Here is a 16922-nt window from a genome sequence, read left to right as displayed (position 1 = left end):
TTCACTTAATTCAAATATCACTTATTTTTTTGTTTTGTTGTGATAATCCTCTCTACTATAGAGTGTGCTGACCATATAAGGAGTTCCTCCCTGTCCCCAGTTAACCCCTGGGGGGGGGGGGTGTCAAAAAACCTTAGGTTTCGTTTTTGACTCTCTATCCTGATTGGACGAAGGCTTAGGTCCCACAGCCAAAAACGAAACCTAAGGTATTTTGAGTGAAATCACTTACTCTACCTTTAACCTTGACCTTGATATTATTACAATATTGCTGAACCTTCAGACCATGCAGCACGGTCACTCAGGTCGGCTGCGACACGCACGGCGCGTCTGAAGTCGAACGGTCGCAGGGTTCTCCAGATATGCCAAGGAATGTTACACATGTGCACACACACACACACACACACACACACACACAGAGAGAGATTTGGTATTCTGTAGTCAGTTTTGTGTCCGGCATCATGTCTCTAAAATAAACAGCCATTTTACAGTGGCTGTCTTGATAGATAATTAGTATTGATGAAAGGGTGGTGGCTAACGGAGCAAGAATTTCCTTCAGGCAGTACATGAAATAATGTTCGACTCATCCAAAAAAAGACATTTGGCACAAATGGCTTTTGGTTCCAATGTTGTCCACCGTCCAAGTATTCAATCAATCAAAAAAGTATTAGGGTAGGTACCCTCACAAAAAACATGCAGTAAACTGTCTCCCCCTGGCCAGCCGGGGCGCCTGATGGAGGGGAAAGGAACTGGTCTCTATACTGCCTCCCCCTGGCCAGCCGGGGCGCCTGATGGAGGGGAAAGGAACTGGTCTCTATACTGCCTCCCCCTGGCCAGCCGGGGCGCCTGATGGAGGGGAAAGGAACTGATCTCTATACTGCCCCCCCCTGGCCAGCCGGGGCGCCTGATGGAGGGGAAAGGAGCTGGTTGGAATAACGTGTTCCTTCCACAACCAGGGAAACTCCCCTCTGTCAGGTGTAAAGGAGCAACTTGGACACTCAGGCATGAAGGAAGCATGAGTTCAAGTCCGTTGCTCTCCCCTTGTCCCCCATATATGGGGACTAGGTTGGTGGAGGGTGTGTAGAGCCCAGGATCGCATTAGAGTGGGGTGAAAAAGTGGGGTGAAAAAAATGGGTTACAAAATCGTGGGATAAAAAAATTATGAAAAAAGAAAAAGAAAAGTATTCTAGTATTACTCTGACTAAATGGTTTTGGAATTGTTGTGCTTCACTTCTACAGTATGTCACCAAATTTGTGGGATTTATAGCAGTTATAGAATAGATTCTGTGCATCCATGGTTACTGGCTACGTTCTTCACGTTCAGATTCAAAGTTTTGTTCAGGCAGGAGGTAAAGAAATGTTGAATTTCTGCTGAAGCTTACCTGCTGTCACTCTATTCCCTGGTGATATGACTACAACCAAACCTGATCTACATTCTCACAGGTGTTCTCGATCCATATAACATGCACCAATATTATGCATCTAGGCCTTGCAGGCCTTGGAGCTATTATTACTGATTGATTTTGGACATTGGTCATTTTTAGGGGAAAAGTCTCAAAAACAGCCTAGGCCTTAATTAACCGAACACCTATTAACCTGCTATCCACAGCTAAAGGTTGGACAGAGAAGCCATACTGTTGTTTATTTTTTAGCTATACTGCAACAGTTTTGGCCAGCCTCATAAAAGTGAATGTCTCTGACTGACTGAAAACTAGCCAATTTCAAGCTATATGGAATGGCTTGCTGGCCCAACAATGAACTAGCCAATGTCAAAGCAATCATCCCTCCCCCCCCCCCTAGGGGACAGTGTCTATCCTAATAAGCAACTCTTTCTTATCATTTGCTCTACTGTAATGGTGGTATTCTCCCCTTTTTGTGAGCTGATTGCAGATCAAATGATATAAGAAAGTCTATGGCACTCTAATCTCTGCATGTTCTATCCTGTCCTTAGGACGAGCTGGCCCGCGTGCTGGTGACGTTGTTCGACTCCCGGCACTTGCTCTACCAGCTTCTGTGGAACATGTTCTCCAAAGAAGTGGAGCTGGCGGACTCCATGCAGACTCTGTTCAGAGGAAACAGCCTGGCCAGCAAAATAATGACCTTTTGTTTCAAGGTGAGAATGCGCAACATGGAAATCGGGTACACATTATTACAGTACCACCACCACCACAAAAAGAATAATAAGGAAATTAGTCACACTGCTGCGTTGTTTTCGCCGGCAGTCCTTGCAGACTGATGTTTTTTGCGAAAAAATATTAATAAAAATCGCAGCAGTCTGCAAACACTTTTAAGAGTACATTCATAACGGTGTACTGTGTGAGATAAAGTGCAAATTTAAGGAAGGAAGAACCAACTCTAATAACAACCTTAAACATGAACCTTGGTTGAAAAAAAAAAACTAACGTTGTTAAACGCTGAATACCGTGTCGTAACATATTTCATATTAGAATGTCTTCTGATCAGCATGAACTACTGATCGGGAAGGGGAAACGCTCCACTTAATCCCTGTGCGTGTGCCTTTAGGTGTACGGTGCGGCCTACTTGCAGAAGCTACTGGAGCCGCTGTTACGAGGGGTCATCACGACTGCTGAGCACATCAGCTTTGAGGTGGACCCCACCAGGTAAAAGTGCCCCCTCGGCCACAACCCACCATGAAACCCCTTTGATGTTTGCTGACCAGTGCAACACTAGTTTACTGAAGTATTGTATGTGAAGTTACTCTTTAATCATGTTAAAGTTATTCAAGATTCAAGACTTTATTGCCATGTCAACAGAGTTGATTGGAATTTGTTTCAGTGCACTAAAAACATACATACGATACATACATACATTAAACACGGCCTCGGTCTCGTCGTGTCGGCAATGTAACAAATACCTCAAAATTGTACTTAAGTACAGTATTTGAGTAAATGTACTTATTTACTTTCCACCACTGGGTTAACGGCAGGAGGATGAGTTAACAAAACGTCAACAAAGAGAGAAGTATAATGACCAAGCTGTCCGTCTGATGACACAAAAGATTACAACAGAAAGGAGAGAGAAGTATGACTAAGACACAGAAGTGGTCAATGTTATCCTCAACTTCATATTGACATCTGTTGTCCAGATCATATCTCACAGCAGGGCTGCAGGGCTGAATCATTCAGGCCGCGGTAGTCAAGTCATACACCCAGCCAGGCCACCCTATCCCTTTACCCACACACGTGTACGTTTGGATTACAACAGAGCCATAGAGTATAGACAGAGTTGCGACATTCAGGGGGCAGAAAACAGCCCGGTCACGTGGTCATGTACTCACGTGAGCCCTATCGACTACAATACATAACGTATTCCGTATTTCAAATCTCTGTTTTTATAACAAATATTGCGATATCGATACGATATACGATATTACCGTTAAAATGTCATATTCTACATTTTAAGTGTTGCAACACTTATACATACACACACGCACACGTGTGAGGATTGAAAAACCATAAAACCTGGGTGATCTATTCTACTGTATGCTATCAAATTGTATGTTTATTCACGCAGCATAGTACTGTACAGTATATTGGTGTTTTAAGAAGTATGTTATACTTTAGATATTGAAAAGTAGCAGATCTACAAGCTCATAACGAGGCACAGAGTGCCACTCTACGAGCTTGTAGGTCTGCAAATCTGCAAATCTTTGAATATATATTCTGTCAGAGCGATTGTTTTTAACTCAATCTTTGCTTCATGGGGGGTCCCTGGAACAACATATTTTCAGATGGGGGTCGGCGGCCAATTACATATATATTTGGGGTCCTTGACATGAAAAACTTTAAGAATGACTGACATAGAAACATAGGGTTTTCAGAAAACTGACATTTGCAGAAATGTCTTCAGGTCTAAATGGGACCGGACCACATCTCCATGATATGATCTACTGCACCACGGATATGTCAACATGAAGTTGAAATAGTTCTCTCTTTTTGTATCTTTTTTGTCATCAGTTTCCTCCTTTAAGTGAAAGAAAAGTAGTGTCAAAATATCTTTTGTATATTCGGTTTCAAAACAGGCCGTATAGTAGCTTTTCGTGCTGGGGCCCTTTACCGTTTTACCGTTTGTCGCAAAAACATGATTTTTGGAAGATAAATATCCTCCGAAGTAGTTATGCATGATCACAGGGGTGACGTGACATTGTAATTGGCTGGCAATATTAGTGGGAGGGGCCTATGTAAGCGACTGTGGCAACCACACTTTGCAATTTTTAAAAATTGCGACCTTTCTAGTTTGTATTTGTAATCGGTGCACTGCATATACAATACATCATTGCCCCTGTGTGTGTGTGTGTGTGTGTGTGTGTGTGTGTGTGTGTGTGGGTTCTCAGGCTGGAGCAGGGGGAGAACCTGGAGGAGAACCAGAGGAACCTGCTGCAGATCACGGAGCGGTTCTTCCAGGCCATCATCGGCTCCTCCAGCGAGTTCCCCCCACAGCTCCGCAGCGTCTGCCACTGCCTCTACCAGGTACGGTTACCTTTACATCCACCTCGCCACGCCCACCCACGCCACCTCCACCTTTCAGCTGCCTTCATCTGTGTGTGTGGGGGTGTGTGTATGGGGGTGTGTGTGTGTGTGTGTGTGTGTGTGCGTGCGTGTGTGTGCGTGTGCGCGCTCTTTCTCCCACTGGCACATTTCCAGCTACTCTGAGGTGCCCCTTTTATGCTGCTGTGCACACGCTGCTGGATCAAGACACACACGCACACACACACACACACACACACACACGCACACACTCTCTTAGTAGGAAAGCCAGTCAGTAGGAAAAGCCTGCCTTTGTGAGTGTTGGTGCTTCAGAATAGGCAGCCTGCGGCGGCCGCTGCCTTCCACACCCTCGCTAAGGACGCTACACTGCTCTGCTCTCTCACACTGACCAACTGGCCTATAGACGGTTTCATCCAAAAAACACTCATTTTCCAAAATCGGGTCCGACACATCCTGGTCATTATTAATGCCCCAACCATACATTAGCTGTCATCTCAGCAGTTTATCGTAATGTAGAGCTAACAATGAGAGAGAAACCCACAAGATATTTCTCCCACTTTATACGTTTCCCCCCCCCCCCGCCACAATACCTAATAATGGACATTATAGCTAGTTATAGCTATAAGCTTATACAGCTGGCCAGCAAGTCCTGCTCGTATTTATTTAATATACACAAACCAGAACAAAGTTCATATGGGTTGTAAGGTGGTGGTGGTGGTGTTTGAAGCCGTCTATCTGCTCAATGGTGGCCCAAAAGACTGTATCACTGACTAGCATTGGGTCATTTTGGTTACACATTTCAACATGGCTTTTTGAACCACAGCTCTTTAACAGTGGTGTCCAATGGAACAGGAGAGTCAAGTAATGTTGATTTGGGGCTTTTTGTTGTTTTTGTTGGGTTTTGGTATTTTTTCCTTTTTTTCTTTTTTGATACTTTAACCATCCCCCCCCCCCCCCCCCCCCCCTCCCTCTTTCGCTTTCCTCATGGCCAGTGCTGTGCGACACTAACTCAGTCCCCGTGCCACACTACTACTATACACAATGCTGCTGAAGTTAAAACCACGCTAAAAAGCATGCATGAACCACCACGCATCTAACAACCTCCTCCCAGTGGGCAGTGACTAAAACTCTTCGGAAAGCAGTTCCTCAAAGTACTGTCTTGTCCAACGTCTGCTATATGTGGACACCCAAGTGTGTGTGTGTGTGTGTGTGTGTGTGTGTGTGTCTGTCTGTGTGTGCGTTTCTGTGTGTGTGCGTGTGTGTGTGTTTCTGTGTGTGCGCGTGTGTGTAGCTGGTGCTGTGAACATGATTTTGCTCATCTCTGTTCTATAGGCAACTTGCCACTCTCTACTGAATAAAGCAACAGTTAAAGAAAAAAAGGAAAACAAAAAAGCAGTAAGTTCAGAGAACCTTCTACCCCCTAAAGCAAAAAAATAAGCCTTTTTTTTTTTTTTTTTGCATTTCTGTTCATTTGATTTCTTTCATTATATCTATTTTATATAATATATACACAAATACACATACGTTACATTTTTGATTTGGTGTAACTCTGGATGTTTTCATTTTATTTATTTTTCTCCATAGTGTGCAACCTTCTTTTTTAAATCATCATACTAATACCGGCACAGAGTCTCTTCCATTTTTTATTTTTATCTTGTTTTTTTCCGATTAACAACTCTCAAAAAACCAGTAGCTTCTTCTTCTCACAATACTGTCTCTCACTTTTTGTTTTTCATTAGTCTTTCTTATCTTTCTTTCCAGTCACGGCTGTTTGCTCTCCAGGAGAAAACTGATTCTCAGAACATTTCATCTGCATCAAAATGTTTCATTGTTGTTGAGAAAATCATATACCACCAACATTTCCATAACGATTCCAATGGGAGATTATTCAATCCCCTTCTCACACACACACACACACACACACACACACACACACACACACACACACACACTTTACTTTCTTTGTTTGTTTGGATTTTCAGTCTAAATGAGGTTAAATTCCACATATATCAGAGTATAAAAAGAAAGCAATGCAAGATCAATCATAATCAGTTTAGTCTAAATGTGACACGCACGGGCACACACACACACACACACACACACACACACACACACGGGCACACACAAACTGAGACATGAACATTAAGGCTTTGGATGAAATGTTCTGAAAGTGACTGATTTCATGGGGTTTAACTGGGTTGACTGACTGGTCCAGAACCAGAACTGGAAATGGAAGAGAAAGATCACCAATGGAACACAAGGACGCTTAGTTATTCCTTTTGACCTTTGACCCCTTGGCTTAGACCTACTGTAACATCTAACATGTTTTCAATTATTCTACATCCTACATCATAAGGCCGATGACGTGGCGAGGCAAAACTCTCCCGTCTTTGGCATCGAGCTCTCATGAAATGAAGTCGTTTTCACATAAAATTCAGAGAATTACAAACGATAAAAAAATTGTCCAAAGCTCAATTATCAAAAGGGGAATGACATGGCTTGTGTTTTTTGGCTTGAGTTTTCTCTTGTTGGGTTGTGTAGAGGACTTGCCATCAATTCAAAACAACTCGGTGCTTTTTCGGTGTGTGTGTGTGTGTGTGTGTGTGTGTGTGGGCCTGCTGGCTGGCTATAGCTGGCTGCTGAGTGCCGCTTTTTAGTGAGGCTTAGGTGTAGTCCGGCAGTGTGCACAGTACTGCCGGACTACCGCTAGATCTCCAATCCACAGACTGTGGGAAGTTGCAACACGGCTGTAAGGTTGCGATTCGATTGCAGCTGCATTGCTGTTAACGGGGATCAAAATAAATGTGACTGAGGGACTGCCATTGGATTTTTTTGAATTTCGTTTGTCAAAATCAGGGAATCATAGCTTCAAATTGATATATTGGTTGTTCACTTTGACCCACCAGTTTCGGAGATATGGTTTATAGAGTAATGTCTTGCAGAAAACAGCGAGTTGAGAAAACAGGCTTGAAAGGTTCACTTCTGTGGACTCTTTCTTAACATTTCACCTTAGCTACATGTTTGGGCGTTTATTTACCATACCTTACATGTCGATTTCAGCTCTGACACTTATTTCAGACATGCTCTAGTATGTGAAGAGTCTGCCTGTGCTATTAACTCATTAATGGCAGTCTCTCAGTCAAATCTGGTCACAAATGGATGACCTGTAAGTTACTGAAGGAATGTGAACAATGGAATGTTACACTTTGTAGTACAACAAAAAAAGTTACATTGCAAATGGATTTCCACAGCATACTTCCAATGCTTGTTTTCCCCATAGGGTCTTCGTTTTATGCAGTAAATAAGGTCTGTGAGACTTTTAACATAATCTAAATCTAAATTTCACCCGTGTTAATATCTCGACTACAAATTTCTAAGCTGCAATCTGCGCTTATTTGAAACTTATGTTAATCAAGTGTGGTTCAAAAGTTGTAGAATGTGCGTTGGTCTGGAAATCATCTTTTTGAACAAAACGTGTTAAATGTCATGTAATATATTATGCAACAGAGATTATTTTAATTATGTCAAAGCCCAATGCAAACGTTCCATTGTACAGATACCATAGTGGCAGAGGTAACAGAGGTTCCTTCTCACCAAAGTGTGGGACACGGTTTTAACCCATTTTATGCGGGAACCCCTTTTGGTGTTAGCATTACGTTAGCTATTGAAAAATAGACTTCGTCTAGTCACAGGTGCTCCAAACGAATGCGATTGGCCGCCTTTTTCTGTCTGGAAGCTGGTCAGGGAGGGGCTATGTGTCTCCATCGCACCAACCTCTCCCACAGGTTGGTCGGGCAGACGGATTAGGAAGCATAACGTGGTCCTCTGCATGCGCGTTGAAACACCTCGCTGATGTCATGTGTATCGGAGGAGACACTTGATGATGATGATTAAAGTTTCTTCATTAGTAGAAAGACCCCTTGAGATGTACCATCTCGTTTTAGAGGGGCTCCTAACACAGATACATGTCACAACATTATTGTACATGTAAAACAGTAAAACAAAACAAATTACATACACCTAACATGGACAGGACAAAACATTAAACATCATTATGGCTTTGAATCCCATAATATAATGTAGCACAAACTTGGTTGTCTACATCCAGCCCCGAGACCAAACATTAGGGCTTAAGAAGTGACAGACTACTTTTTGGAGAACTGCTAAATAAATTGTGAGATAAATGGGGGAAAAACAAGATAAAGAGGTGAAAAAAAGGAGCAGTCAATAACTCACTGGTGACTGCCACGAACTTGCCGACTTGGGTTAATGCAACATAGATGAAGTGACGACTGCTCAGTCTCCGAGTCTCTTATCATTCCATCACATTGTCTCTCACACCGTCTCCCTGCTATGTATTTCAATGCAGGTACTTTAAGCTCAACATTACTTCACATTTCATCAGTTTGCATTATTTGGCTTAGGGTTAGTTAAAGCACCACTTTTCAGCCTACCTTCGTGTAATTGGTCCTCACTGTCACTAATGTTCATGATAAAATGCCACAGTTCTTTTCCTACTCTGTCTGTGTCTCGTGGGAGGAGCCGTGGGCAGTTCAGAAACCCGTCCACCAGTGACATCATCGATGGGGATTCCAAGCTAATGGAAACGGCGATGTGATAATGGAAAGCCATCATTCTTTTACGATAATGCAAATCTAAAATATGTTTTTCTCTTTTATTTTTTCTCTTGTTTAAAAAATTAAATAATCTGCCTAATGATGTCACTCGAGGACGTGTGTCTCTGAACTGCCCCTCCTACGAGACACAGACTGAGTATAAAACAATTGTGGTAACATTAGCGAGGACCAATAATATAAAGAGAAGTTGAAAAGTTGTCCTTTTAAGGTTTTCTGTGGTAAACTTAAGTTCTGTGGCTATTAGCTTTCACGCAGCAACCATAACTTTTCCTGTGAAACTGGCAGTCTGTCGGCGCAATGTCCGCTCAGGCATTTAGAAACGGCATATAGTAGGTATGTTAATGTTAGGTTGCCATTTTGACAGATATATACTGGGTAGGTTATTCAACACAGCTAATTCTGGATCTATTGTCCTCTTGTCATTTTGAAATAGACCCTTTGCATGGACTGAAGCTTTACCCTCTGGTTTTGGCTTTTCTTATAAAGTCTAATCTCGTTGACGCTCACCTCTCACTTGGATAATGCCGAGTGCTCCTGCATAGACTCTGTAGAAATCCAAAGGAAGACTTTTAATTCAGAATCGACTAGCTTTTGCATTTCAAGAGATTATGCAATCATAACTCAAATATTATGAACTCATAACTTGGATATCATGAACTGTGGGGATCTCCTCCTGCAATTACTCTGTTGCTGTAAAATATACCGTGCTAAGTCTGTGCCGGGTTTTGTATTTCGCACATTACAGTATTGTGCACAGGCAAACAAACAAACTTTGGATTGTAATTACAGTAGATGGAAACTGGCACTTGGTCTGATATTCTCTTGCGTGCATGAAAACATACCTTTACACGCAGACCGGTGTGGATGTTAACTTTATTTATATTTTTGTTTGTCCAAATTCCATCATGCCGATGATTTTTTTGAAGCCACATGGGTGGGGGCTCTATCTGGCTTTGTCTGTCGGTGAATGTCTTTCTGTGAGTGTGAATGCACAATATGCATGTCGGTGGTCATTCTGTGGGCTATGTACGGTACGTGTGTAAGGTGGAATGTATACTGTAGTCACACACCGGCTTTGCTTTGTGTCCAGAGCAGGCTGTGATGATGTGTGACCGGGGGTGACTCTGAACGGTCACCTATATAGGCTGGGGGGTCATTCATTCACCGCTTTGCTCCACACATCTGTCTCACTCTTGTTTATTTTTATTTTTATTTTTTTGTGGAACTGTGTGTGTGGGGGGGGGGAAAGATTGGGGTTTCAAGTGTCCTCACACCTCAAGGTTTATAGTTTTTCCGCACAGTAAAATTCATATTGTCCGTTCAACTCTGAGTGACACGTCGAGAGGATTTGTGTACACTTTTACACTTAATGGGGGCCATCATTTATCAAACTTGCGAAGACCAAAGAAATGGGCATGATGCGCTGACTCTGATCTCAATGCAACTGCCATTCGGCATTTACTGTATCATCAATTCCATGTGAGCGTACCGGTAGCCACGGCTCAAATCTTACACCAGGTCCTTGTTCACGTACAAATTATGTAGTCTTAACATCTAACCTATGTGTATATAGTGGAAATGACAGGATTAACAGGTGACGTCATTACAAGCATTTCAAATCTAGGTGTTGAACACAATATATCATGTTAGGTTCTGTTGATGCTTGACCCATTTAAACGGGTGCTTAAAGCTTGAACAGTCACTGTGAAATGCGTTCGCACTGTACTACTTGGAATTGTCAGTTATTCTGGCTTGTGGACGATAGTGCCATAAGAAATATTATTGCAGTAACGGGGTGGTATAGGTGGAGTGTTCCGAGGGAGCAGTTTATGTAACTTAGATAACATTTTATGTAGACATGGCACTCTATAGTGTATACGCACGTCGCAAAGTTTAATTATATCGATATTAGGTATTAGGATGTTGGGTTCTTAGCTTACGTATGATTCAGGATAACAATTTTTATGTATTGGATGTATTACCATGTTTTTTTTAATTCCTTCTTAGTGTAAATGTAAATGCCAAAAAAAATACGACACAAAACAGGAAGCCTATTTCTTATTGGAATGACCTCCCTGTGTGAGGTTATTGGTGGGTATACCAATGACCTGTCTCATTCCGCACATTATGATTGGCTTCTGGGCTGTCTATGTAAATAGATGTGTGTGTGTGAAATGAATCCTGGTGACCGACTGGTGGGGTTTCTTTGCTTGTCAGTCTTCCGCTTCTCCATGTCATAAAACGTGTGGATCAAAATACCTGATGTTCTTAAAGGAGAATTCCAAACTAAAAGGCTTTCTTACCTTTCTTACTACTTTGTAGTTGTTACGTCAATTCAATTCAATTCAATTGGGAATTGAATGGGGCTAATTTGCTTATTTCCATCGCTCAAAATTAAAAAAGAATTGTATATATCCTCTCTTCATAATGTAAACAATATCCCAAGCGGCACACTTTACTACTTATTTCGATGGAAATAAGCGAATTAGCACAACACCCCATAGCCCCATTCAATTCCCATTCAATTAAATGCAATTCATTTAGGGCTTATGGTAGGGGAAATAGCCAATAACGGCAATAAGGAGTTTTTGCACAAAAAAAAACACCTGGACCTCTTTGGTGGGGACGTAACGACTACAATGAAAGGTAAGACAGGTAAAAAAGCCTTCTAGCACGGAATTCTCCTTTTAAAGCTGTGATACGACGACCGCTCTGTAAATCACACGTGAGTCTGACTCTTGAGCCTGATTTCCGGGGCTACGTAGGATCTAATGCAGATTCCTGCCTTCTGTTGATACACGAGGCCCATAGAGAGAGGTGGAAAGGGACGCAACACGAGGCCCATAGAGAGAGGTGGAAAGGGAAGCAAAGCAGTGTTGTTTTCCACGACTAAAACTATGATGGAAAATGTTCGTTGACTACCTTTTTTCCACTGGCGAAAACTAAGCTATGGTGACTAAAACTATGGCTAAATATACTGTCGATTTTGTCAACAAATAAAAACTAGACTAAAATGTTAGGAAGGGACTAGTGGACAACAGATCCAGTATGAGTCATTTTACACTTGGTTGCATGCTGAAAATAGCAGATTTACAAGCTCACAACGCGTCGCGCTGCTATTTTCAGCAAGTGTAAAATCAGCCACTACGACGGCATCAAGGCCCGCCAAAATACATTTTAGTCGACTAAATCAACTGTAGATTTAGTCGACTAAAATCTCATGATATTTAGTCGACTAAAACTAGACTAAACACTAAAACATTCCGCGTGACTAAAATGTGACTAAAGACCCATGACTAAAAAAAAAAAAAAATTGCTGCCAAAAACAACACTGAACCAAAGTGCACCCAAATGGGACCTCCTGGTTACGGGTCGCTCAGAGTTAAATGAACACTGAGGACTTTTACTGCGTCATCGTTTCCTAACAGAGATGACGCTGTCTTTTCATCATATCTTTTGGATTCCATTAGACTCATCCATCATCATCATCATTCTGAGTGTCTTGATCTGCACTGAGGATCTGTGCTCGCTCAAAGTGGCACAAATACATTTAAAATGGCTTTTTCCCCCCAAATGTCTTTCCATTCCTCCTTCTTCTCCTCCGTGACCCCCCTCCCTCCATCCCCCATCCCTTATTTTTGATCACATCTTCACTCTAATCCGCTCCTCTGTTCTCTGTCTCTATTCATTGGTGTCTCTTTTAAAATGTCCCTCATTCCATCCGTTTGTATTTTTTGCGTATTGTGTTTTTCTTTGTTTTAAAACGTGTCCTTTCCCTTCTACTCAAACCTTGCTCCGTCCTTTAACCTTGCCCTCCTTTCTGTGTTGCCCCATTTCTTTACTCACCCATCCCTGCATCTTTCTCTCACCCCCCCCCCCCCCCCCCTCTTTTCCCTCCTTCCATTTCTCTCAATCTCAAACCCCCTTCTCCCTTCTACACATCATCATCCTCTCGTCCTCTCACGGCACTTCATTTTTTCTGTCTCCTCATCCTCTCTCTCTCTCTCTCTTCACCCCATTGTCTTTCTCTCACCCCCCCTCTCTCTCTCTGTCTGTCTCTCTCTCTGTCTGTCCGTCCGTCTGTCTGTCTGCCTGTCTCACCCCCTCCACCCCCTTGCAGGTCGTGAGCCAGCGGTTCCCTCAGAACAGCATCGGCGCGGTGGGCAGTGCCATGTTCCTACGCTTCATCAACCCGGCCATCGTCTCTCCGTACGAGGCGGGCATCCTGGACAAGAAGCCCCTCCCCCGGATAGAACGAGGCCTCAAACTCATGTCCAAGGTACACACAGGCTGGGGGAGGGGGGGGAGTGAGGCTTATTGTCGGGGACGACGCAAATTAAGACAATGATTTAGAAACAAAGTCTGGTTCTCTTGTTGTGTTCGTTTTTTTCTCCTTTTTAGTCGTTTTGATTGTTTCCACACCCTCTGCACAGAGAGAGATAAAAGATATGACTTTTCCTGGCGGAACATGGCCACTAGCGAATACCTTTACTTTGATATATATATATATATACTGTACATGCTGAATAAATAACATTATTGTGACTTGTCATGCAGTTTGAAGTAGCCTATAAATAATACATCACACCTGTGAAGTGAGGGGTGCCCACTGAGGCTGACATCTTGAGTTTGACCAGATGAAGAGCCTTATTGGCTCGAAACGTCGTCAATAAAAGTTATCTTTTGGAGCATACGAGTGTGCGGGTTCACCTTCTCTTTCCATATGTTACTTTTTGAACCCAGCACCTCCATGAAGTGATGTGCGTATTTTTCTATAGTTTCTGCCCACTGAGGCTGCCACGTGATGTCACGACGACTGGGGGGGGGGTCCTGTTTTGTTTTTGTTAGGAGCAGCTAGCCCCTCCTATATTCAGCCGTTAGTGTACATTTTTGTCTTACGCAAACCCATTCCCATTGACAATGAATGGGACAATTTAACATCATAAAGTAGCCTTGCCGAGCCATGAGGCCCATAGGGGGCAGGAGCCTATCTCCTGTTTCTGTAGCGTGAGGCAGCTTGATATACAAGTACACCCCCTGGACATGACGCTAGTATGTCACAGGGACTGTCGCAAGACTTAGTCTTTGGTATGACCCGGCCAGGGATTGAACCCCGACCTCCCAGTCTCAGGGCGGACACTCTAACCACAAGGCCACTGAGCTGGTAATTTTACATCATAGTGTCTGAGTAAATAGACATGTTGGGTCACGATGATGTACGATGATTAGAGCGCCCCTCACTTCACACAGGTGTGATTATTACTATTTACTTGCGCAAGCAGAGCACGCAAGTAAAGTTGTTTGTCCGGTGCTCCGGTGCGTATGCCGTAGCTGCATGATTTTCTATACAGAGCAACGGAGAAAGAAAGAAAGCAAAGAAAAGCAAGGCATAAATACATGTATGTGATCTGAAACCTACCTTTTAATTACGTCACCATCGAGAGCCAGTTATACCCTGGCATTGGTACATATCTTCATTACGTCACTCTCAAATCATAAACAACCCAAGTAACCTGACAGTATACTACTCATCAACTTACAAATTACATATACATATATATAGGCATTCAGTGTCGGGTGGATTAAAGGTAATAATGCCTCTATGTATACTTAGCACATGGCTAGACCTAATAACTCAATATTGAAACCATTAATATTTCACAGAGAGGCTAAGATTTGAAAGTTCTTAGCGGCCGACAGTACTTGCACGCTCTGCTTGCGCACTAGTAGGCCATTTATGGCCTACTAGTGCGCAACGCGCAAGTAGACACTCAATAAAGTGCAGTTCTAGTTTTTTTTAATGTCCATAGACATAAAACATGAATAAGACAAACATTAACGGTCCGTAGACTTGGCTGCCACATGACGTCATGTCTGAAATCCCCTCAAAAATAGGAAGCAAAAAATATAAAAAACAACGAGATCTTGAAACGTAACGAGTGTTCTGTGAAAGGTAATTGATACTATAGGCATCAGATAGTGGTGGTCCTGAAGCCTGGGTTTTTTCCACAGTGGTATAGCTTTTGATTTAGGCATTTTCCTTTTTAATCAAACAAAGTTGCTTCCCTTGTTTGTCCCTCCAGATCCTGCAGAGCATTGCCAACCATGTGCTGTTTACTAAAGAGGAACATATGAGGCCGTTTAATGACTTTGTGAAGAGCAACTTTGACGCTGCCAGGCGGTAAGGCAACCGGCGCATAATCCCTGCAAAGCTTTTTAATTCTTAATTCCTCATGTTGGAAGAAAGGGTTCCGTACTCGGTCCCCGGAGGTGAAGAAGCGCTGCAAAACACATCCATTATCGCACATTCTCAGGAACTTGGATAAAAGTGCAGTTGTTTTTTTCCCCTCCCATAGACAGCCTGTAATACCTTTGTGTCCCTTTGATGCCCACATATGGAGATTTCTGTACGTCCCTTTATGCCTATATATGGAGTTCTGTGTCAGGCATGCCCAAATATGGAGTGTTGTGATGTCTCCATATATGGAGCCTGGGCAGGGGCCCTAGTGTCCAGGGGCCTTTTGTGGCAGTTCTGGACAACCAAAGTTGGTCCGACAACACCGGGCACTGCACTCCCTGCGACACACACACACACACACACACACACACACACACACACACACACATGTATTAACACTTATTTTTGCATAATTGTTATAATCATTTACATGTTGGAAATTTTTTTCAAATATAAAAAAAAGAGCAGAAATTGCAGATCTACAAGCTTCCAACACGTCACTAAGTAAGGCGTTGTAGGCTTGTAGATCTGTTATTAACCGCTGCTGTCAGATCGGCCAGAGGTGGGCAAATTATTGTGATTTTTTTATTTATTTAAATGTATGCAAAGGTTTGAACAGATGACTGGATATAATTCTGACGGTTATGTAAAAGAATTGCAATTATCTCAAATAATTAGCGATTGTGTAATAACTGTGACGGGCCTGCTTCCTATAGATGTGATGACTCATGTGAATGTTTTCAAGGCACAGTTTAGTATTCTCATCTTCATAATTGCCATCACAGGCCTAATGCCAGATCATCTTTGTAGAAGCTGTGTGTTGTGTGGAGGTGTCACCGTTTCCTGTCTTGTGGTGTGTAACCTCTTGCCTGGGTGTGTGTGTCTGTCCAAACCGTGCAGGTTCTTTCTGGACATTGCGTCGGACTCGCCCCCCAGTGACTCCGTCAACCACAGCCTGTCCTTCATCAGTGACGGCAACGTGCTCGCGCTCCACCGGCTACTGTGGAACAACCAGGAGAGGATTGGACAGTACCTGTCCTCCAACAGGTCTGGGAACATGCACGCACGCACGGACACAGACACACACAGGAGTGACACAGAGACACTCACACAGACACTCTTGTTTATACAGAGTACATTGCAGACGTGCACGCACACACGTACACACTCTCCTTTAAGGCAGTGTTGTTTTCGTCGACTAAGACTTAAGACTAAAAATGTTCGTCGACTACCTTTTTTCACTGACTAAAACGAAATAAAAATGAATCTATAATGACTAAAACTAAGACTAAATATACTGACAATTTCGTCAACAAATAAAAACAAGACTAAAATGTTAGGAAGGGACTGGCGGACAAGAGATCCAGTTTTATGCTGGGTTGCATGCTGAAAATAGCAGATATACAATCTCACAACGCGTCGCGATCTACTATTTTCAGCATGCAACCAAAGTGTAAAATATGTTTTTGGTGTTAGCATCATGTTATGCTTTAGCTATTTAAAAATAGCAGATCTACAAGCTCATAGCGCGCCACCGAGTGG

General features: G+C 42.8%; 1 protein-coding gene across 12 annotated transcripts in view; it reads left to right on the top strand.

Annotated features, from left to right (window-relative positions):
* The window catches only part of nf1a (neurofibromin 1a), a 118431-nt gene that overhangs the window by 38670 nt on the left and 62839 nt on the right, over window positions 1–16922 (top strand). For 8 of the 12 annotated variants that reach the window (XM_080771544.1, XM_080771542.1, XM_080771543.1 and 5 more), the window contains exons 27-33: window positions 1949–2110; window positions 2521–2618; window positions 4352–4487; window positions 5838–5900; window positions 13263–13421; window positions 15226–15323; window positions 16281–16427. In XM_080771544.1, the coding sequence (XP_080627670.1) occupies window positions 1949–2110; window positions 2521–2618; window positions 4352–4487; window positions 5838–5900; window positions 13263–13421; window positions 15226–15323; window positions 16281–16427 (863 nt within the window). The remainder of the gene's footprint in view (window positions 1–1948; window positions 2111–2520; window positions 2619–4351; window positions 4488–5837; window positions 5901–13262; window positions 13422–15225; window positions 15324–16280; window positions 16428–16922) is intronic. The other 4 variants (XM_080771537.1, XM_080771538.1, XM_080771546.1 and 1 more) reach the window with 1 other exon arrangement.

Source organism: Protomyctophum bolini (genome assembly GCF_963924005.1).
Source record: "Protomyctophum bolini genome assembly, chromosome: 9".
NCBI lineage: Eukaryota > Metazoa > Chordata > Actinopteri > Myctophiformes > Myctophidae > Protomyctophum > Protomyctophum bolini.
The sequence above is the reverse complement of the archived record's forward strand: the minus strand, read 5'-3'. Positions and strand labels throughout refer to the sequence as shown.